This window comes from Cherax quadricarinatus, unplaced genomic scaffold (genome assembly GCF_038502225.1).
Source record: "Cherax quadricarinatus isolate ZL_2023a unplaced genomic scaffold, ASM3850222v1 Contig132, whole genome shotgun sequence".
NCBI lineage: Eukaryota > Metazoa > Arthropoda > Malacostraca > Decapoda > Parastacidae > Cherax > Cherax quadricarinatus.
Window position 1 is genome coordinate 235315 of NW_027195158.1, and position 24686 is coordinate 260000.

The 24686-nt window shown below is 46.1% G+C and overlaps 1 protein-coding gene across 2 annotated transcripts in view; it reads left to right on the plus strand.

Moving 5' to 3' along the window:
* LOC128694497 (uncharacterized) overlaps positions 1-24686 on the plus strand; it is a 65692-nt gene that overhangs the window by 26458 nt on the left and 14548 nt on the right. For both annotated transcript variants that reach the window (XM_070080078.1, XM_070080079.1), the window contains one exon: positions 23874-24016. In XM_070080078.1, coding sequence (XP_069936179.1) covers positions 23874-24016 — 143 coding nt within the window. The remainder of the gene's footprint in view (positions 1-23873; positions 24017-24686) is intronic.

Consider the following 24686-nt stretch of genomic DNA (forward strand, 5'->3'; position numbering starts at 1 on the left):
TACCACTGAGCATGCCACAGCCCTCTGTACCACAGTGCATGCCACAGCCCTCTGTACCACAGTGCATGCCACAGCCCTCTGTACCACAGCCCTCTGAACCCCAGTGCATGCCACAGCCCTCTGTACCACAGTGCATGCCACAGCCCTCTGTACCACAGTGCATGCCCAGCCCTCTGTACCACAGTGCATGCCACAGCCCTCTGTACCACAGTGCATGCCACAGCCCTCTGTACCACAGTGCATGCCACAGCCCTCTGTACCACAGTGCATGCCACAGCCCTCTGTACTACAGTGCATGCCACAGCCCACATTACCACAGTGCATGCCACAGCCCTCTGTACCACAGTGCATGCCACAGCCCTCTGTACCACAGTGCATGCCACAGCCCTCTGTACGACAGTGCATGCCACAGCCCTCTGTACCACAGCGCATGCCACAGCCCTCCGTATCACAGTGCATGCCACAGCCTTCTGTACCACAGTGCATGCCACAGCCCTCTGAACCACAGTGCATGCCACAGCCCTCTGTACCACAGCGCATGCCACAGCCTTCTGTATCACAGTGCATGACACAGCCCTCTGTACCACAGTGCATGCCACAAACCTCTGTACCACAGTGCATGCCACAGCCCTCTGTACCAAAGTGCATGCCACAGCCCTCTGTGCATGCCACAGCCCTCTGTACCACAGTGCATGCCACAGCCCTCTGTACCATGCCACAGCCCTCTGCATGTGCCACAGCCCTCTACCACAGTGCCACAGTACCACAGTTCATGCCACAGCCCTCTGTACCACAGTGCATGCCACAGCCCTCTGCACCAGAGTGCCACAGAACTCTGTACCACAGTGCATGCCACAGCCTTCTGTATCACAGTGCATGCCACAGCCCTCTGTACCACAGTGCATGCCACAAACCTCTGTACCACAGTGCATGCCACAGCCCTCTGTACCAAAGTGCATGTCACAGCCCTTTGTACCACAGTGCATGCCACAGCCCTCTGTACCACAGTGCATGCCACAGCCCTCTGTACCACAGTGCATGCAACAGCCCTCTGCACAAGAGTGCATACCACAGCCCTCTGTACCACAGTGCATGCCATAGCCCTCTGTACCACAGCGTATGCCACAAACCTCTGTACCACAGTGCATGCCACAGCCCTCTGTATCACAGTGCATGCCACAGCCCTCTGTACCACAGTGCATGCCGTATCCACTGCTCTGAGAGTATCCACTGCTCTGAGAGCATATCCACTGCTCTGAGAGTGGTATCCACTGCTCTGAGAGTGGTATCCACTGCTCTGAGAGTGGTATCCACTGCTCTGAGAGTGGTATCCACTGCTCTGAGAGTGGTATCCACTGCTCTGAGAGTGGTATCCGCTGCTCTGAGAGTGGTATCCGCTGCTCTGAGAGTGGTATCCACTGCTCTGAGAGTGGTATCCACTGCTCTGAGAGTGGTATCCACTGCTCTGAGAGTGGTATCCACTGCTCTGAGAGTGGTATCCACTGCTCTGAGAGTGGTATCCACTGCTCTGAGAGTGGTATGCTCTGAGAGTGGTATCCACTCTCTGAGAGTGGTACTGATCTGAGAGTGGTATCCACTGCTCTGAGAGTGGTATCCACTGCTCTGAGAGTGGTATCCACTGCTCTGAGAGTGGTATCCACTGCTCTGAGAGTGGTATCCACTGCTCTGAGAGTGGTATCCACTGCTCTGAGAGTGGTATCCACTGCTCTGAGAGTGGTATCCACTGCTCTGAGAGTGGTATCCACTGCTCTGAGAGTGGTATCCACTGCTCTGAGAGTGGTATCCACTGCTCTGAGAGTGGTATCCACTGCTCTGAGAGTGGTATCCACTGCTCTGAGAGTGGTATCCACTGCTCTGAGAGTGGTATCCACTGCTCTGAGAGCAGTATCCACTGCTCTGAGAGTGGTATCCAGTGAGAGTGGTATCCACTGTTCTGAGAGTGGTATCCACTGCTCTGAGAGTGGTCCATCCACTGCGCTGAGAGTGGTATCCACTGTATCCACTGCTCGGAGAGTGGTACCCACTGCACTGAGAGTGGTATCCACTGCTCTGAGAGTGGTATCCACTGCTCTGAGAGTGGTATCCACTGCTCTGAGAGTGGTATCCACTGCTCTGAGAGTGGTATCCACTGCTCTGAGAGTGGTATCCACTGCTCTGAGAGTGGTATCCACTGCTCTGACAGTGGTATCCATTGCTCTGAGAGTGGTATCCGCTACTCTGAGAGTGGTATCCGCTGCTCTGAGAGTGGTATCCACTGCTTTTGAGAGTGGTATCCACTGCTCTGAGAGTGGTATCCACTGCTATGAGAGTGGTATCCACTGCTCTGAGAGTGGTATCCACTGCTCTGACAGTGGTATCCATTGCTCTGAGAGTGGTATCCGCTACTCTGAGAGTGGTATCCGCTGCTCTGAGAGTGGTATCCATTGCTCTGTATCCACTCTGCTCTGCTCTGAGAGTGGTATCCACTGCTCTGAGAGTGGTATCCACTGCTCTGAGAGTGGTATCCACTGCTCTGAGAGTGGTATCCACTGCTCTGAGAGTGGTATCCACTGCTCTGAGAGCAGTATCCACTGCTCTGAGAGTGGTATCCACTGCTCTGAGAGTGGTATCTACTGCTCTGAGAGTGGTATCCACTGATCTGAGAGTGCCATCCACTGCTCTGAGAGTGGTATCCACTGCTCTGAGAGTGGTATCCACTGCTCTGAGAGTGGTATCCACTGCTCTGAGAGTGGTATCCACTGCTCTGAGAGTGGTATCCACTGCTCTGAGAGTGGTATCCACTGCTCTGAGAGCAGTATCCACTGCTCTGAGAGTGGTATCCACTGCTCTGTATCCACTGCTCTGAGAGTGGTATCCACTGCTCTGAGAGTGGTATCCACTGCTCTGAGAGTGGTATCCACTGCTCTGAGAGTGGTATCCACTGCTCTGAGAGTGGTATCCACTGCTCTGAGAGTGGTATCCACTGCTCTGAGAGTGGTATCCACTGCTCTGAGAGTGGTATCCACTGCTCTGAGAGTGGTATCCACTGCTCTGAGAGTGGTATCCACTGCTCTGAGAGTGGTATCCACTGCTCTGAGAGTGGTATCCACTGCTCTGAGAGTGGTATCCACTGCTCTGAGAGTGGTATCCACTGCTCTGAGAGTGGTATCCACTGCTCTGAGAGTGGTATCCACTGCTCTGAGAGTGGTATCCACTGCTCTGAGAGTGGTATCCACTGCTCTGAGAGTGGTATCCACTGCTCTGAGAGTGGTATCCACTGCTCTGAGAGCAGTATCCACTGCTCTGAGAGCAGTATCCACTGCTCTGAGAGCAGTATCCACTGCTCTGAGAGCAGTCTCCACTGCTCTGAGAGCAGTATCCACTGCTCTGAGAGCAGTATCCACTGCTCTGAGAGTGGTATCCACTGCTCTGAGAGTGGTATCCACTGCTCTGAGAGTGGTATCCACTGCTCTGAGAGTGGTATCCACTGCTCTGAGAGTGGTATCCACTGCTCTGAGAGTGGTATCCACTGCTCTGAGAGAGACTGCTCTGAGAGCAGTATCCACTGCTCTGAGAGTGGTATCCACTGCTCTGAGAGCGGTATCCACTGCTCTGAGAGTGGTATCCACTGCTCTGAGAGCAGTATCCACTGCTCTGAGAGTGGTATCCACTGCTCTGAGAGTGGTATCCACTGCTCTGAGAGTGGTATCCACTGCTCTGAGAGTGGTATCCACTGCTCTGAGAGTGGTATCCACTGCTCTGAGAGTGGTATCCACTGCTCTGAGAGTGGTATCCACTGCTCTGAGAGCAGAGCTCTGAGAGTGGTATCCACTGCTCTGAGGGCAGTATCCACTGCTATGAGAGTAGTATCCACTGCTCTGAGAGTGGTATCCACTGCTCTAAGAGTGGTATCCGCTGCTCTGAGAGTGGTATCCACTGCTCTGAGAGTGGTATCCACTGCTCTGAGAGCGGTATCCACTGCTCAGAGAGTGGTATCCACTGCTCTGAGAGCAGTATCCACTGCTCTGAGAGTGGTATCCACTGCTCTGAGAGTGGTATCCACTGCTCTGAGAGCGGTATCCACTGCTCTGAGAGTGGTATCCACTGCTCTGAGAGCAGTATCCACTTCTCTGAGAGTGGTATCCACTGCTCTGAGAGTGGTATCCACTGCTCTGAGAGTGGTATCCACTGCTCTGAGAGCAGTATCCACTGCTCTGAGAGTGGTATCCACTGCTCTGAGAGCAGTATCCACTGCTCTGAGAGCAGTATCCACTGCTCTGAGAGCAGTATCCACTGCTCTGAGAGCAGTATCCACTGCTCTGAGAGCAGTATCCACTGCTCTGAGAGTGGTATCCACTGCTCTGAGAGCAGTATCCACTGCTCTGAGAGTGGTATCCACTGCTCTGAGAGCAGTATCCACTGCTCTGAGAGTGGTATCCACTGCTCTGAGAGTGGTATCCACTGCTCTGAGAGTGGTATCCACTGCTCTGAGAGTGGTATCCACTGCTCTGAGAGTGGTATCCACTGCTCTGAGAGCAGTATCCACTGCTCTGAGAGTGGTATCCACTGCTCTGAGAGTGGTATCCACTGCTCTGAGAGTGGTATCCACTGCTCTGAGAGTGGTATCCACTGCTCTGAGAGTGGTATCCACTGCTCTGAGAGTGGTATCCACTGCTCTCAGAGGGGTATCCACTGCTCTGAGAGTGGTATCCACTGCTCTGAGAGTGGTATCCACTGCTATGAGAGTGGTATCCACTGCTCTGAGAGTGGTATCCACTGCGTATCCACTGCTATGAGAGTGGTATCCACTGCTCTGAGAGTGGTATCCACTTCTCTCAGAGTGGTATCCACTGCTCTTTCAGTGGTATCCATTGCTCTGATAGTGGTACCCACTGCTCTGAGAGTGGTATCCACTGCTCTGAGAGTGGTATCCACTGCTCTGATAGTGGTATCCACAGCTCTGAGAGTGGTATCCGCTACTCTGAGAGTGGTATCCGCTGCTCTGAGAGTGGTATCCACTGCTCTGAGAGTAGCATCCACTGCTCTGAGAGCGGTATCCACTGCTCTGAGAGGGGTATCCACTGCTCTGAGAGTGGTATTCACTGCTCTGAGAGTGGTATCCACTGCTGTGAGAGTGGTATCTCTGAGAGTGGTACTGATCTGAGAGTGGTATCCACTGCTCTGAGAGTGGTATCCACTGCTCTGAGAGTGGTATCCACTGCTCTGAGAGTGGTATCCACTGCTCTGAGAGTGGTATCCACTGCTCTGAGAGTGGTATCCACTGCTCTGAGAGTGGTATCCACTGCTTTGAGACGGTATCCACTGCTCTGAGAGTGGTATCCGCTGCTCTGATAGTGGTATCCACTGCTCTGAGAGTGGTATCCACTGCTCTGAGAGTGGTATCCGCTGCTCTGAGAGTGGTATCCGCTGCTATGAGAGTGGTATCCACTGCTCTGAGAGTGGTATCCGTCGCTCTGAGAGCAGTATCCGCTGCTCTAAGAGTGGTATCCACTGCTCTGAGAGTGGTATCCACTGCTCTGAGAGTGGTATCCACTGCTCTGAGAGTGGTATCCACTGCTCTGAGAGTGGTATCCACTTCTCTGAGAGTGGTATCCACTGCTCTTAGAGTGGTATCCACTGCTCTGAGATTGGTATCCACTGCTCTGAGAGCAGATTCCACTGCTCTGAGAGTGGTATTCACTGCTCTGAGAGTGGTATCCTCTGCTCTGAGATTGGTATCCACTGCTCTGAGAGCAGTATCCACTGCTCTGAGAGTGGTATCCACTGCTCTGAGAGTGGTATCCACTGCTCTGAGAGCAGTATCCACTGCTCTGAGAGTGGTATCCACTGCTCTGAGAGTGGTATCCACTGCTCTGAGAGCAGTATCCACTGCTCTGAGAGTGGTATCCACTGCTCTGAGAGTGGTATCCACTGCTCTGAGAGTGGTATCCACTGCTCTGAGAGTGGTATCCACTGCTCTGAGAGTGGTATCCACTGCTCTGAGAGTGGTATCCACTGCTCTGAGAGTGGTATCCACTGCTCTGAGAGTGGTATCCACTGCTCTGAGAGTGGTATCCACTGCTCTGAGAGTGGTATCCACTGCTCTGAGAGTAGCATCCACTGCTCTGAGAGTGGTATCCCCTGCTCAGAGAGTGGTATCCACTGCTCTGAGAGTGGTATCCACTGCTCTGAGAGCAGTATCCACAGCTCTGAGAGTGGTATCCACTGCTCTGAGATTGGTATTCACTGCTCTGAGAGCGTTATCCACTGCCCTGAGAGCGGCATCCACTGCTCTCAGAGTGGTATCCACTGATCTGAGATTGGTATCCACTGCTCTGAGTTTTGTATCCACTGCACTGAGAGTGGTATCCACTGCTCTGAGAATGGTATCCACTGCTCTGAGAGTGGTATCCACTGCTCTGAGAGTGGTATCCACTGCTCTGAGGGCAGTATCCGCTGCTCTAAGAGTGGTATCAACTGCTCTGAGAGTGGTATCCACTGCTCTGAGAGCAGTATCCACTGCTCTGAGAGCAGTATCCATTGCTCTGAAAGCGGTATTAACTGCTCTGAGAGTGGTATCCGCTGCTCTGAGAGTGGTATCCACTGCTCTGAGAGTGGTATCCACTGCTCTGAGAGCAGTATCCACTGCTCTGAGAGTGGTATCCACTGCTCTGAGAGTGGTATCCACTGCTCTGAGAGTGGTATCCACTGCTCTGAGAGCAGTATCCACTGCTCTGAGAGCAGTATCCACTGCTCTGAGAGTGGTATCCACTGCTCTGAGAGCAGTATCCACTGCTCTGAGAGTGGTATCCACTGCTCTGAGAGTGGTATCCACTGCTCTGAGAGCAGTATCCACTGCTCTGAGAGTGGTATCCACTGCTCTGAGAGTGGTATCCACTGCTCTGAGAGTGGTATCCACTGCTCTGAGAGTGGTATCCACTGCTCTGAGAGTGGTATCCACTGCTCTGAGAGTGGTATCCACTGCTCTGAGAGTGGTATCCACTGCTCTGAGAGTGGTATCCACTCCACTGCTCTGAGAGAGTATCCACTGCTCTGAGAGTGGTATCCACTGCTCTGGTATCTGCTCACTGTATCCACTGCTCTGAGAGCAGTATCCACTGCTCTGAGAGTGGTATCCACTGCTCTGAGAGTGGTATCCACTGCTCTGAGAGTGGTATCCACTGCTCTGAGAGTGGTATCCACTGCTCTGAGAGTGGTATCCACTGCTCTGAGAGTGGTATCCACTGCTCTGAGAGCAGTATCCACTGCTCTGAGAGTGGTATCCACTGCTCTGAGAGCAGTATCCACTGCTCTGAGAGTGGTATCCACTGCTCTGAGAGTGGTATCCACTGCTCTGAGAGTGGTATCCACTGCTCTGAGAGTGGTATCCACTGCTCTGAGAGCAGTATCCACTGCTCTGAGAGTGGTATCCACTGCTCTGAGAGTGGTATCCACTGCTCTGAGAGTGGTATCCACTGCTCTGAGAGTGGTATCCACTGCTCTGAGAGTGGTATCCACTGCTCTGAGAGTGGTATCCACTGCTCTGAGAGTGGTATCCACTGCTCTGAGAGTGGTATCCACTGCTCTGAGAGTGGTATCCACTGCTCTGAGAGTGGTATCCACTGCTCTGAGAGTGGTATCCACTGCTCTGAGAGTGGTATCCACTGCTCTGAGAGTGGTATCCACTGCTCTGCTCTGAGTATCCACTGCTCTGAGAGTGGTATCCACTGCTCTGAGAGTGGTATCCACTGCTCTGAGAGTGGTATCCACTGCTCTGAGAGTGGTATCCACTGCTCTGAGAGTGGTATCCACTGCTCTGAGAGTGGTATCCACTGCTCTGAGAGTGGTATCCACTGCTCTGAGAGTGGTATCCACTGCTCTGAGAGTGGTATCCACTGCTCTGAGAGTGGTATCCACTGCTCTGAGAGTGGTATCCACTGCTCTGAGAGTGGTATCCACTGCTCTGAGAGTGATATCCAAAGCTCTGAGAGTGGTATCCACTTCTCTGAGAGTGGTATCCACTGCTCTGAGAGTGGTATCCACTGCTCTGAGAGTGGTATCCACTGCTCTGAGAGTGGTATCCACTGCTCTGACTGCTCTGAGAGTGGTATCCACTGCTCTGAGAGTGGTATCCGCTGCTCTGAGAGTGGTATCCACTGCTCTGAGAGTGGTATCCACTGCTCTGAGAGCGGTATCCACTGCTCTGAGAGTGGTATCCGCTGCTCTGAGAGCTCTGAGGTATCCACTGCTCTGAGAGTGGTATCCACTGCTCTGAGAGTGGTATCCACTGCTCTGAGAGTGCTCTGAGGTATCCACTGCTCTGAGAGTGGTATCCACTGCTCTGAGAGAGACTGCTCAGTATCCACTGCTCTGAGAGCAGGTATCCACTGCTCTGAGAGCAGTATCCACTGCTCTGAGGGTGGTATCCACTGCTCTGAGAGTGGTATCCACTGCTCTGAGAGTGGTATCCACTGCTCTGAGAGTGGTATCAACTGCTCTGAGAGTGGTACCCATGCTCTGAGAGCAGTATCCACTGCTCTGAGAGCAGTATCCATTGCTCTGAAAGCGGTATTAACTGCTCTGAGAGTGGTATCCGTTGCTCTGAGAGTGGTATCCACTGCTCTGAGAGTGGTATCCACTGCTCTGAGAGTGGTATCCACTGCTCTGAGAGTGGTATCCACTGCTCTGAGAGCAGTATCCACTGCTCTGAGAGCAGTATCCACTGCTCTGAGAGTGGTATCCACTGCTCTGAGAGTGGTATCCACTGCTCTGAGAGTGGTATCCACTGCTCTGAGAGTGGTATCCACTGCTCTGAGAGTGGTATCCACTGCTCTGAGAGCAGTATCCACTGCTCTGAGAGTGGTATCCACTGCTCTGAGAGTGGTATCCACTGCTCTGAGAGTGGTATCCACTGCTCTGAGAGCAGTATCCACTGCTCTGAGAGCAGTATCCACTGCTCTGAGAGCAGTATCCACTGCTCTGAGAGTGGTATCCACTGCTCTGAGAGTGGTATCCACTGCTCTGAGAGCGGAATCCACTGCTCTGAGAGCAGTATCCACTGCTCTCAGATCAGTATCCGCTGCTCTGAGAGCAGTATCCACTGCTCTGAGAGTGGTATCCACTGCTCTGAGAGTGGTATCCACTGCTCTGAGAGTGGTATCCACTGCTCTGAGAGTGGTATCCACTGCTCTGAGAGTGGTATCCACTGCTCTGAGAGTGGTATCCACTGCTCTGAGAGTGGTATCCACTGCTCTGAGAGTGGTATCCACTGCTCTGAGAGCAGTATCCACTGCTCTGAGAGTGGTATCCAGTGCTCTGAGAGTGGTATCCACTGCTCTGAGAGTGGTATCCACTGCTTTGAGACGGTATCCACTGCTCTGAGAGTGGTATCCACTGCTCTGAGAGTGGTATCCACTGCTCTGAGAGTGGTATCCACTGCTCTGAGAGTGGTATCCACTGCTCTGAGAGTGGTATCCACTGCTCTGAGAGTGGTATCCACTGCTCTGAGAGTGGTATCCACTGCTCTGAGAGTGGTATCCACTGCTCTGAGAGTGGTATCCACTGCTCTGAGAGTGGTATCCACTGCTCTGAGAGTGGTATCCACTGCTCTGAGAGTGGTATCCACTGCTCTGAGAGTGGTATCCACTGCTCTGAGAGTGGTATCCACTGCTCTGAGAGTGGTATCCACTGCTCTGAGAGTGGTATCTGTATCCAGACTGCTCTGGTATCCACTGCTCTGAGAGTGGTATCCACTGCTCTGAGAGTGGTATCCACTGCTCTGAGAGTGGTATCCACTGCTCTGAGAGTGGTATCCACTGCTCTGAGAGCAGTATCCACTGCTCTGAGAGTGGTATCCACTGCTCTGAGAGTGGTATCCACTGCTCTGAGAGTGGTATCCACTGCTCTGAGAGTGGTATCCACTGCTCTGAGAGTGGTATCCACTGCTCTGAGAGTGGTATCCACTGCTCTGAGAGCAGATTCCACTGCTCTGAGAGTGGTCGGTATCCACTGCTCTGAGATGGGTATCCACTGCTCTGATAGCAGTATCCACTGCTCTGATAGCAGTATCCACTGCTCTGATAGCAGTATCCACTGCTCTGATAGCAGTATCCACTGCTCTGATAGCAGTATCCACTGCTCTGATAGCAGTATCCACTGCTCTGAGAGCAGTATCCACTGCTCTGAGAGCAGTCTCCACTGCTCTGAGAGCAGTACCCACTGATCTGAGAGCAGTATCCACTTCTTTGAGAGCAGTCTCCTCTGCTCTGAGAGCAGTATCTACTGATCTGAGAGCAGTCTCTACTGCTCTGAGAGCAGTATCCAATACTCTGAGAGCAGTATCCACTGCTCTGAGAGCAGTATCCACTGCTCTGAGAGTGGTATCCACAGTATCCACTGCTCTGAGAGTGGTATCAACTGCTCTGAGAGTAGTATCCACTGCTCTGAGAGCAGTATCCACTGCTGTGAGAGCAGTATCCACTGCTCTGAGAGTGGTATCCACTTCTCTGAGAGCAGTATCCACTGCTCTGAGAGCAGTATCCATTGCTCTGAGAGCAGTTTCCACTGCTCTGAGAGCAGTCTTTCTGCTCTGAGAGCAGTATCCACTGCTCTGAGAGCAGTATCCACTGCTCTGAGAGCAGTATCCACTGCTCTGAGAGCAGTATCCACTGCTCTGAGAGCAGTATCCACTGCTCTGAGAGCAGTATCCACTGCTCTGAGAGCAGTATCCACTGCTCTGAGAGCAGTATCCACTGCTCTGAGAGCAGTATCCACTGCTCTGAGAGCAGTATCCACTGCTCTGAGAGTAGCATCCCACACATGTCAATATCTCAGTAAATACTCGCAAAATATGTCTGATAACGTCCACAAACAAGCGCCAGGTTTCAAGCCGAGCTGGAGAGGCTTTTTGTTAATATATCACAGTTGTGTATCATAAAGCGCACCAAAGCATTAAATTTGCTTTATGTACATAAAATACATTTTTTTAGAGTGGGCTGGAGGACATTAATGTCATAAAAGAACCCGATAAAACCAAACTAAGATATTTTTGATCAGAAGAGACATTTTTCAGGTATTTCTCGGAAATTTATTTAACTAATAAAATTAGCATATTAAAACTTGCAAAAATTTGAAATCAGGAAGAAGCTTCGTTGTAGAAAAATACATTACTAAAATAATGAAGCCGATCAGTGGAGAGACATTACGTAATTTACTCAGAACCTGGTTCATCCTCAGAACCTGGTTCATCGTCAGAACCTGGTTCATCCTCAGAACCTGGTTCATCGTCAGAACCTGGTTCATCCTCAGAACCTGGTTCATCCTCAGAACCTGGTTCATCCTCAGAACCTGGTTCATCGTCAGAACCTGGTTCATCGTCAGAACCTGGTTCATCGTCAGAACCTGGTTCATCCTCAGAACCTGGTTCATCCTCAGAACCTGGTTCATCCTCAGAACCTGGTTTTTCCTCAGAACCTGATTCATCCTCAGAACCTGGTTCATCCTCAGAACCTGGTTCATCCTCAGAACCTGGTTCATCCTCAGAACCTGGTTCATCCTCAGAACCTGGTTCATCCTCAGAACCTGGTTCATCCTCAGAACCTGGTTCATCCTCAGAACCTGGTTCATCCTCAGAACCTGGTTCATCCTCAGAACCTGGTTCATCCTCAGAACCTGGTTCATCCTCAGAACCTGGTTCATCCTCAGAACCTGGTTCATCCTCAGAACCTGGTTCATCCTCAGAACCTGGTTTTTCCTCAGAACCTGGTTCATCCTCAGAACCTGGTTCATCGTCAGAACCTGGTTCATCCTCAGAACCTGGTTCATCCTCAGAACCTGGTTCATCCTCAGAACCTGGTTCATCCTCAGAACCTGGTTCATCCTCAGAACCTGGTTTTTCCTCAGAACCTGATTCATCCTCAGAACCTGGTTCATCCTCAGAACCTGGTTCATCCTCAGAACCTGGTTCATCCTCAGAAACTGGTTCATCCTCAGAACCTGGTTCATCCTCAGAACCTGGTTCATCCTCAGAACCTGGTTCATCCTCAGAACCTGGTTCATCCTCAGAACCTGGTTCATCCTCAGAACCTGGTTCATCCTCAGAACCTGGTTCATCCTCCGAACCTGGTTCATCCTCAGAACCTGGTTCATCCTCAGAACCTGGTTCATCCTCAGAACCTGGTTTTTCCTCAGAACCTGGTTCATCCTCAGAACCTGGCTCATCGTCAGAACCTGGTTCATCCTCAGAACCTGGTTCATCCTGAGAACCTGGTTCATCCTCAGAACCTGGTTCATCCTCAGAACCTGGTTCATCCTCAGAACCTGGTTTTTCCTCAGAACCTGGTTCATCCTCAGAACCTGGTTCATCCTCAGAACCTGGTTCATCCTCAGAACCTGGTTCATCCTCAGAACCTGGTTCATCCTCAGAACCTGGTTCTTCCTCAGAACCTGGTTCATCCTCAGAACCTGGTTCATCCTCAGAACCTGGTTCATCCTCAGAACCTGGTTCATCCTCAGAACCTGGTTCATCCTCAGAACCTGGTTCATCCTCAGAACCTGGTTCATCCTCAGAACCTGGTTCTTCCTCAGAACCTGGTTCATCCTCAGAACCTGGTTCATCCTCAGAACCTGGTTCATCCTCAGAACCTGGTTCATCCTCAGAACCTGGTTCATCCTCAGAACCTGGTTCATCCTCACAACCTGGTTCATCCTCAGAACCTGGTTCATCCTCAGAACCTGGTTCTTCCTCAGAACCTGGTTCATCCTCAGAACCTGGTTCATCCCCAGAACCTGGTTCATCCTCAGAACCTGGTTCATCCTCAGAACCTGGTTCATCCTCAGAACCTGGTTCATCCTCAGAACCTGGTTCTTCCTCAGAACCTGGTTCATCCTCAGAACCTGATTCATCCTCAGAACCTGGTTCATCCTCAGAACCTGGTTCATCCTCAGAACCTGGTTCATCCTCAGAACCTGGTTCATCCTCAGAACCTGGTTCATCCTCAGAACCTGGTTCATCCTCAGAACCTGGTTCATCCTCAGAACCTGGTTCATCCTCAGAACCTGGTTCATCCTCAGAACCTGGTTCATCCTCAGAACCTGGTTCATCCTCAGAACCTGGTTCATCCTCAGAACCTGGTTCATCCTCAGAACCTGGTTCATCCTCAGAACCTGGTTCGTCCTCAGAACCTGGTTCATCCTCAGAACCTGGTTCGTCCTCATAACCTGGTTCATCCTCAGAACCTGGTTCTTCCTCAGAACCTGGTCCTCAGGAACCTTCCTCAGAACCTGGTTCATCCTCAGAACCTGGTTCATCCTCAGAACCTGGTTCATCCTCAGAACCTGGTTCATCCTCAGAACCTGGTTCATCCTCAGAACCTGGTTCATCCTCAGAACCTGGTTCATCCTCAGAACCTGGTTCTTCCTCAGAACCTGGTTCATCCTCAGAACCTGGTTCATCCTCAGAACCTGGTTCATCCTCAGAACCTGGTTCATCCTCAGAACCTGGTTCATCCCCAGAACCTGGTTCATCCTCATAACCTGGTTCATCCTCAGAACCTGGTTCATCCTCAGAACCTGGTTCATCCTCAGAACCTGGTTCTTCCTCAGAACCTGGTTCATCCTCAGAACCTGGTTCATCCTCAGAACCTGGTTCATCCTCAGAACCTGGTTCATCCTCAGAACCTGGTTCATCCTCAGAACCTGGTTCATCCTCAGAACCTGGTTCATCCTCAGAACCTGGTTCATCCTCAGAACCTGGTTCATCCTCAGAACCTTGTTCATCCTCAGAACCTGGTTCATCCTCAGAACCTGGTTCATCCTCAGAACCTGGTTCTTCCTCAGAACCTGGTTCAACCTCAGAACCTGATTCATCCTCAGAACCTGGTTCATCCTCAGAACCTGGTTCTTCCTCAGAACCTGGTTCATCCTCAGAACCTGGTTCATCCTCAGAACCTGGTTCATCCTCAGAACCTGGTTCATCCTCAGAACCTGGTTCATCCTCAGAACCTGGTTCATTGTTGAGAATTAGGCCTTACCTGCTGTGTTCATTATAAATATGTATAATGAACACTTAGCTGATAAATGACAGCAAATCGTCTACACAGCCGTCCCTGCAGACGAGGTCTAGATGCTGTCGAAACCATCACAACAGTGGGCTGTCAAGAGATACAAATTGTAAATATATTACCCCTAGGGGGTGTTATGTCAGCATATTTCATTCGATGATGGCTGACATACTTACTTGTTTGGACTCAAAAGTCCACACCTTACTGCCGATTATAGGTTGATTACAAACTCCTTGTGACTCAAGAATTGCGCAATCCCCCGATCTACAAGAAATTCGTAACATACCTTGCTCTTTGTAACGTGAGCTATGGTGTTCTCAACACCTTCGACAGATATCGGTGACTTGATAGAAGCTGAAGTGTCCTTGGATGTCCACGTCTTCCATTGTCTAGGAAACGCACACTGGTACACTATGTTCAACAAGATTAGTTTTTATTGTTCACAATGTATCACAAGAGAAGCTGATCACACTTCTCTAAGTGTTTATTGTGTTGTGTGAGACACTTTATTCACACTAACGCACAGATCAGTGTCCTTTGCTGGTTATCCTGGCGTCAGTGTCTCGTAGTAGAGTCAAAGTTAGTCTGCCCAGACGCTACAGGGCTCCATCCCGTCACTGGCCCCAGCACAAAAAAAAAACGCTGACCTAGTACCTTGCATCCTTGTCGTCACCTCGATGAAGCAAAGCAGAATGTTTGTTTCTTGCTGTCTTAATCATAGACAACAATGTACAACTTTACTATGGTAATAAAGTGGGAGCAGGATTTTCCTTAATTGTCCTGCTAAAGTAAGAGATGTACTGTCTCTTATAAAAATACACGTTGCAACACCCCTGCAAGGAGCGGAGGTCACTTGATTACGCATACGACATCTGTGATCAATTACTCACTCTAGCAGTAAACAAGACGCTCGCCCCTTCTGAGTGGCCCCTCAGGGCTGAAAGGGGCTGAAGGGGGCTGAAGGGGGCTGATACCCCCCTCCTGGAGAAAATTTCTCCACACTGGGGGGCGGCGGAGGTTCGCTGCAGGTGAACTATTCATCACTTAACATTAATTTGATTTTCTCACTCGCCACCACTGCTGCTTGTCTTTTCTGAACAGCTTTAGTCTGTGTGGTTTCTGGAGAATCACTAATTTTGTTTTCAACACTGTGTAATTCTAACGGCACTAGTTTATTTATTGTCCGCTTATTCACTACACCTTTGCTCAAAACATCAACTGTCCTGATGATTCCATTTGCATCAGGATATATGGTCACAATTTTTCCAAGTGGCCATTGGGACCTCGGACCATCATTGTCGATAATCACTATGTCACCAGATCTTAAGGACTTATGATTTTCAGGAACACCAGCTCCATAGAAGTGTTCTCTCAATGAGGTGAGATAGTCTTCTCGCCAAATTTTCTCCCAACGTTCAATCACTTTATTAAGGTGTTTGAATTTACGTCTGAGTTGCTCAGGTTCGAAATAAGTAGGATCCTCTATGATTTCTTTATCATTCATGGGAGGAACAGGTTTGAGCCTTCTGCCATGGAGGAAATGAGATGGACTTAACACTTCTAAATTGTCCAGATCATCGGTAACATAAGTTAGAGGTCTGTTGTTGACTCTATTTTCTATTTCAGTCACAACTGTACGGAATTCTTCTAAGTCTATTCTCTGACGATGAAGAGTCTTCCTTAAACAACGTTTTACAATGCCGATCATTCTTTCATAAAATCCGCCGTGCCATGGAGATTTAGGAGGAATGTATCTCCAACGACATCTGCGTTGATTCAGCATCTGTTGTACTTCTGGTTGATCAAAGATCTTGCTTATATAAGCAGCACCAGCAACAAAGTTCGTTGCATTATCTGAAATCATCAGTCTGGGACATGCCCTTCTGGCTGCAAACCTTCTGAATAATTTGATAAAGGTTTCAGCAGACATGTCAGTGGCTACTTCTAGATGTACTGCTCTAGTTGTAGCACAAGTGAACAAACAGATGTACACCTTGATGGGAACTTTGTCAACAGTGTTGGTTAAAATTATTGGTCCAGTATAATCTACACCTGTCACCTCAAATGGAGTGCTATGACAAACTCTTTCAGAGGGATATGGAGGTGGACCTGGATACTGACATACTCGCATATCGTAGTGACGACAAGTAATACAGTCCTTTATTTGTTTTTTCACACTTTGTCGACCTTGAGGTATCCAGTAGGATTGTCGTATATGACAAAGTGTGTCAGCTACCCCACCATGTAACACGTTACTGTGGGCGTTTTGCACAATCAGTTTTGTTAGCCAATGATTCTTGGGGATCAATATTGGATGTATGGCTTCTTTAGGTAGTGAAGAATTATGAATTCTTCCTCGACATCTCATAATCTTTTCTGAGTCGAGATAAAGTCCTAAAGAATTAATCATGACAGGTTTCTTTGGGGATTTATCTTGTGTTTCTAGAAATTTATATTCTGTAGAGAAAACGTCTTTCTGTATTAGTTTCACCCAGTATTTAATGGGTTCAAGATATTCATAATCAGGTTTAATTCCTTTAATGAATTTAAAGACAAGAGCTGTAACTCTTAAGAGTTTACCCAAAGATATGAGTATTTAGATCCATCAATGACTATTTCTGTTGTGTCTGCAGTAGTATTTACACAACTTATTTCTGCTGTGTTCAAGCAGACTGTTTCTTCTGGCATAATGTGAGCTTTTTGCTGAGGCCAGTTATTTTCATTAGAGAGCCAGTTCGGTCTGTGGAGCCATAATTTATTATCCACAAATTTCTTGAGTGGGACACCACGTGACAACATGTCAGCTGGATTCTCTTGGGTAGAGACGTGAAGAAAGAGATAATCTCTCTGCATCTCTTTTATTTCTGCTACTCTGTTCTGTACATAGACCAACTTACTCTTATTATTTCTTAACCACTGGAGAACTGCCTCATTATCACTCCAGATCACGGTTTTCTCAATAGTGAGATGATCAAGTACTTTGTTGAGATAGACAGCTAATTTTGTACCTACATAGAGTGCTGTCAGTTCCAATTGTGGTACTGTTCTGACCTTCAAGGGTGCTACCCTGGCCTTTGAAGTAATTAGTGTACTTCCTTCAGCATTACTCATGTAAGCTACAGCGCCATAACCTCTGGTTGACGCATCACAGAACACATGTAATGTGTACTTGTTTCCCTCTTGACCTATTTGTCTGGGAAATTTAATTTGATGAAGTTGTTTAAACTCCTTGGATATTTCATCCCATGCTTGACTCATTTCTAGAGGCAAGTTCTCATCCCATCCAATTTTGAGTTTCCATGCATCTTGCATAAGCATTTTATCCTTTATGGTAATTGGTGAGACGAGTCCTAGAGGATCAAAACATTGTGATACCTCTGACAGTAAACTACGTTTAGTGAGTGTACTGCATGATTTATTGTTTATCCTTTTGAGACTCAGAGTATCTTCCTGTGTGTTCCAATTAAGTCCCAGCATATTGTTGCAATCAGGAATTTCAGTTTCAGGGAAATCTTCTTTGATAAGTTCCCTTAATTGCTTTGAATTTGTATTCCACATCCTTAGAGGCATATTTGCTTCTTTCATCTCCTTGTTAGCTTCTCTGTATAAGGATTTCAAATCCTCCTCTTTATTCACAGTACCTTGAAGATTGTCCACATAGAAACTTTTCTTTAAGACTTCTTTGAAGGGACTTTCAGATTTCTTCAAATGTGTATTTAGAGTAGCTTCTAGTAAGAATGGAGAGGATGTTGCACCAAATAATACTGATTTGAAACGATAAGTTTTCACAGGACTTTGAGGATCATGTGGATTTTCAGGCCACAAGAATCGAGTATAATCTCCATCTATTTCTTGTAGTCCTGCTCTTAAGAAGGCTTTGGAAATATCAGCCGTGTAGGCATATGGGTTTGTGCGAAATTTCATAAGCACGTCTCCAAGCTTCTCAGTTAGTGAGGGTCCGGTCATCAGACAGTCATTAAGACTTGCTACATCTTTATTTGCACGTGCGCTGCAATTATATACAACACGTAGTGGAGTGGTTTCAGAATCTTTTCTGACTCCATGGTGCGGGAGATAATGAGCGTTTGTCTTCAACTTATCTTCGACTATTTCCTCAATGAATTTATTGTCCAACTGTTCTTGTATGATATTATCATAGACAGTCAGTAGCTCCGGATTCTTCCTGAGCTCATGTATTTGTGCTTTCATCTGTCCGAAAGCCATGCGATAATTGCTAGGTAGATGTGGTGGATTTAATTTCCATGGTAACCTAACCCAATACTGTCCATCTTTATATTCGACAGTGTCCAAATATTGGTTATAAGTCTGAGACTCTTGTGGGCTTGGTTTATTTACATCAATACCTATCGCATCTAAATCCCACAACTTATCAACTGGTTCATTCATTTCTTCCAGTAATGATAATTTTTGCTGTGGTACATGATCAGCGGTTATTCTCGTAACTAGTACATTTTCCACTGAATCAATATCAGCTTCTTTCCCACTTTGAGAGGGAATGGGACCACATATCATGTGGCCTCCTGCTGTTTTCAGCAAGTGAACATCATGTGTACTTACTATATTTTGCACAAAACAATGATAATAATCACTTCCAATGATTAAATCAATTGGACTAATTGTGTCCGTCTGTATGTCAGGACAGGCTAACTTGACCTTAGCTGCTTTCAGTGCTGCAACTGTTTCTTTTAATCCCTGGATCTGCACAGACTTAGGCAAATCATCTACTACCACAGCTTCTACTGTCTTTTTCCTGTTTCCTAGACCAACAGTGATTCTGGCTAGGTCATATGTCTGTTTACCAGAATTGTGGAAAAAACCAGCTATATCTAACTGTATTTTGGCATAGGGTTGTTTATTCAGTTTCTGCAACACTGATCTTCTTATGAAGGACCTTTGTGAGCCTTGATCAAATAGTGTTAGCACATTGGTTTTGTGTAATTTATTAGATAACTCAACTCGAGCTATCGGGAGAGCAGTTGCTTTAAACTTATCTCTCACATTTAATGCTGTTGCTTGTTGACTTCCTGATTCTGTGGAAGTCTGCTGCTGTTCAGCAAAAGTATTTGGGCATAATGCTGTATGATGCATACCCTTGCATTTAAAACACTTCTTCAGTGAGCATTTACCTCCCTTGTGTTCACCTAAACACTTGATGCATCTTTTCAGCTGATGAACACGTTGTTTACGTGCCTCCATTGATGTGTATTGAATACAATACTGTGCCCAATGTGTTCCATCACAAAGTACACATTTTGGAGTACGTTTATGTGTGACAGTTTGTTTACTGTCTGTTGTATTCACAGCTTGATAAATGCCTATATGGGATTTCCCATTATGTGGTTTAGTGGGAGTAGGTATACTCTTTTTATACTGAGTTGAAGGTTTATTATCCACTGGATTTGTGGATTTTTCATCTTGTCTCGTTGCTTGCATGCATGAAACTATTGTTTGTAAACCATTGCTAATTTCCTCACAAGTGAAATAGCGTTTATTGAACATAATATTTAATCGTTCAATAGTTTGTGGTGACAACTTATCTTGTACAATACCACTGATAAACCAATCACATTGTCTTAGGTCATATTTAGCACCTAGAGATCTGAGACTATTGTCTAATGTAATTCTAAATGCCTGTAAGTCTGAATAACAATGTTTGGGTGGCTTCAAGCTTGATATTAAGACTGCATGTCTAACTCTAGCCTTGTCATCATCAAAGTAATTGTCTGCTAAGACACGTAAGGCTATTTGATAATTACCTTTAACCACCGGAAATGACTTAATCAGTTCATAGGGTTCTCCCTTCACAAGACATTTAAGATAATTGAACTTAGCAATCTCATCTATGTCAGTTCGTGAATTTACTATGGATTGAAAACCACTAATGAATTCTTCATAATTATGACCTTGGAAAATAGGTAATGACAATGTAGGTAAGCTTGGTAATGGGACACTTGTTGTTGTTACAGGTGTAACAGGCGTTTGACCACTAGTTACAGTAGGTCTCTGTGACAGAGTTTTACGGCAGATAGCCTGTACTCCTGTCCACCTTAATTGTTGATCACTAAAAGTATCCAAAACATTTTTAATTTCATCTTCAGATGGATCTGATTCAAGAAATTTATTTTCATAATGTGTATAGTCTGAATTAATTATTTCCAGACGTTGTGTAAATAATTCAAACTTGACCTCAAGATCATCAAAATCTATGTTTGTATCTTGAGTTAATCCTAGACAGACTGAAATTAGATTTTCTAATTGTGTAATCTTAGTCTGTAAAGACTGAAACTGAGTTTTCAAACAAGCCATTTTAATGGTATACTGAAAATTCTAGCACCACACTTAGAGTGTTTAAAAAACACTGTACTGCTATAAACAGCTGAGTTTTTGTTATGCTTAAGTCAGCAATAATCGAGTCAGACACTACTGACCCACTAAGCTTAACCTCAGGGTTAATGACCATGAGGGTACAGGGTACATGTGTCTGGTGTTTATGGCTTGTGTGCTGTGTCAGCCTGACCACGATGATTAATCGTAAATAACGATGTTATACACTTCATTCACTATACACTATAAATGTCACTGTATAACTGTAATCACACGTGAATATTACTTACACATATATAAATTTCACTGTTAATATATATTTGAAAGCTTACACTTTATATATAAGTTCCTTTAATATAACAGGTAGATCTATAAGAAACAAACTTTAACACAATCTTGTCTCTTAATTTCTGTCTATAAACATTATAAACACTGTGTGTATATACACTCAGACAACATCATCACTTGGGTTGCTGTTGTATTAATCAGCGATTTGTCCAGATTGGAGCAGTTGATGGAGGATGTGGGTGAGTCACCCAGCTCCCGTTTTCTTTGGGTGTCCGCTGGGTGAGCGCCCGTTTTCTTTTGGGTGAACGCTGGGTGAGCGCCCGTTTTCTTTTGGCTGCCCATTCTCTGTGATTGAGTCTGGAGGGACTCATTTATACTGATTTATATTGTAAAACGCTAGTTTTACAGCTTTTTTCGAAGGACCTTGGCTCATAGGTTATTTGTACACTGTAGTACAACATATTTGGACCACAGTGTGGTCTTTATCCGGTTCGAGCACGACCAAAGCTCTATTGAGAATTAGGCCTTACCTGCTGTGTTCATTATAAATATGTATAATGAACACTTAGCTGATAAATGACAGCAAATCGTCTACACAGCCGTCCCTGCAGACGAGGTCTAGATGCTGTCGAAACCATCACAACAGTGGGCTGTCAAGAGATACAAATTGTAAGTATATTACCCCTAGGGGGTGTTATGTCAGCATATTTCATTCGATGATGGCTGACATACTTACTTGTTTGGACTCAAAAGTCCACACCTTACTGCCGATTATAGGTTGATTACAAACTCCTTGTGACTCAAGAATTGCGCAATCCCCCGATCTACAAGAAATTCGTAACATACCTTGCTCTTTGTAACGTGAGCTATGGTGTTCTCAACACCTTCGACAGATATCGGTGACTTGATAGAAGCTGAAGTGTCCTTGGATGTCCACGTCTTCCATTGTCTAGGAAACGCACACTGGTACACTATGTTCAACAAGATTAGTTTTTATTGTTCACAATGTATCACAAGAGAAGCTGATCACACTTCTCTAAGTGTTTATTGTGTTGTGTGAGACACTTTATTCACACTAACGCACAGATCAGTGTCCTTTGCTGGTTATCCTGGCGTCAGTGTCTCGTAGTAGAGTCAAAGTTAGTCTGCCCAGACGCTACAGGGCTCCATCCCGTCACTGGCCCCAGCACAAAAAAAAAACGCTGACCTAGTACCTTGCATCCTTGTCGTCACCTCGATGAAGCAAAGCAGAATGTTTGTTTCTTGCTGTCTTAATCATAGACAACAATGTACAACTTTACTATGGTAATAAAGTGGGAGCAGGATTTTCCTTAATTGTCCTGCTAAAGTAAGAGATGTACTGTCTCTTATAAAAATACACGTTGCAACACCCCTGCAAGGAGCGGAGGTCACTTGATTACGCATACGACATCTGTGATCAATTACTCACTCTAGCAGTAAACAAGACGCTCGCCCCTTCTGAGTGGCCCCTCAGGGCTGAAAGGGGCTGAAGGGGGCTGAAGGGGGCTGATACCCCCCTCCTGGAGAAAATTTCTCCACATTCATCCTCAGAACCTGGTTCATCCTCAGAACCTGGTTCATCCTCAGAACCTGGTTCTTCCTCAGAACCTGGTTCATCCTCAGAACCTGGTTCATCCTCAGAACCTGGTTCATCCTCAGAACCTGGTTCATCCTCAGAACCTGGTTCATCCTCAGAACCTGGTTCATCCTCAGAACCTGGTTCATCCTCAGAACCTGGTTCATTCTCAGAACCTGGTTCATCCTCAGAACCTGGTTCTTCCTCAGAACCTGGTTCATCCTCAGAACCTGGTTCATCCTCAGAACTTGGTTCATCCTCAGAACCTGGTTCATCCTCAGAACATGGTTCATCCTCAGAACCTGGTTCTTCCTCAGAACCTGGTTCATCCTCAGAACCTGGTTCTTCCTCAGAACCTGGTTCATCCTCAGAACCTGGTTCTTCCTCAGAACCTGGTTCATCCTCAGAACCTGGTTCATCCTCAGAACCTGGTTCTTCCTCAGAACCTGGTTCTTCCTCAGAACCTGGTTCATCCTCAGAACCTGGTTGTTCCTCGGAACCTGGTTCATCCTCAGAACCTAGTAATAACTGAGCATCAGAAACTTTTGATGCAGACTTTACTATCCTTTTCTCGTGTTCTGACAGACGGACAGGGACGCGGTTGGTGTTTTGCTATGCGGTTGCTGTATCGCCCTTGTGGTTTAGCGCTTCTTTTTTATTATAATAATAATTGCAATGCGGTGATATTCTAGATTTCTTAGATCTCTAGTACTTATTCCACAGTAAAAATCACCAGCAAATTCTCGCACCACAGAACACAAAGACTCTTATTCAACTACATAATTAACTTCGTGTCAAGAAGAAATATCTGTTGCCACAAGGTGTCAGTAACATGCAATGATAAATTCTTAATTGAAGGCAAAATAGCATTTTATGCAATATTTATATCTAAATCAGGTCTCTTCTGTACACAGAATTTCAAAAGGAATTTAGTATAAAATTAATGGAACATGCAAACTTGCTTACATCCCTATTATATTACGGTTCATGACGTCACCTACACTCCTCACACATTCATCAGATATTAAAACCAAATTTAACACATTTTATATACTTAAAAAATGAAACATGCCGCGGGTAACTTGGTTATAAAATAATGTATAAAATAAATATTCTGCTTCAACCACTCGCCCTCCGCCAGCTTCCCTGAAGACTCATCTCTCTTACCAAGACAACAGGCGCTCTTGTATACGTTGGAATATCTGAAATTATAACTTTGTTGTGTACTAGGCTCAATACTTGTATCCTGTCACATTATACAAGGTAAAGTAAAAGGACACAAGTGTAAGTAATGTGACATTTTTATTGTGGCAACGTTTCGCTCTCCAGGAGCTTTGTCAACGGCTTAACAAAGTTCCTGGAGAGCGAAACGTTGCCACAATAAAAATGTCACATTAGTTGCACTTGTGTCCTTTTACTTCACATATTATCCAGTAATTCTACCTACACATTACATAAGGTACAGAACAACGTCCTGGTATACAAAACTGTCCCAAAAGGACTGGGAATTATTAATATAATCAAAAGAAATCTGTAAATACTGTCGAGATTATTATTAGAAATGTTCCTGTGTATGTTACCAGGTAACATTGCCGTGAGTCTGATAATCGTGTCATGCGGAGCTGAAGTCAACCTCTGGTATGAGGTCAACTGTTCATCATACCTCATTTCCTTCACCCTGGCCATCGTTATAATTATTGACATCCTCTACGCTATCTTCCTCCTGGTAATATTACGCACGTTTATTGTTATTATTATTATTATTATTATTATTATTATTATTATTATTATTATTATTATTATTATTATTATTATTATTATTATTATGTATCTCGAAGGGGGACTACTTTGGGTATGCTATAGCAAATCTAATTGGTTCTAGGCCCTCGTTCGTTATAGCTTTCGTTCATTATAGGAGTAATCCGTTCCAGGTTCCACTTAACAATGAGAAATATATAAAATGGTAATAAAAAGTGTATAAATGTGCATTAAAACTCCTAAGATACAGAGTATCATTATTACTTGTAAGAAAAAATAATTAACTAGTACAAAAATTAATAAAAACAATACTGTACGTTATGGTAGCTGAGTGTTGAGCAGCAGGAGAGGAGTCAGAGGAGCAGAGAATTACTGAGAAGAAGTGGAAGTAGTGGAGTCTTCCTTCTTAGTCCTCTTTGGTGACTCTCCTTCAGGCAGTTCCACTCTAGGCTCTTTTTAAACTTTCTAATATTTTCAGTTTGATAGGGAAAATCGTTCGTTATGTAAATATTCGTTATATAAACCGTTTGTTATAGCAAACCCACTGTATATACATGAATACATATATACATATATACATATATATATATATATATATATATATATATATATATATATATATATATATATATATAAAC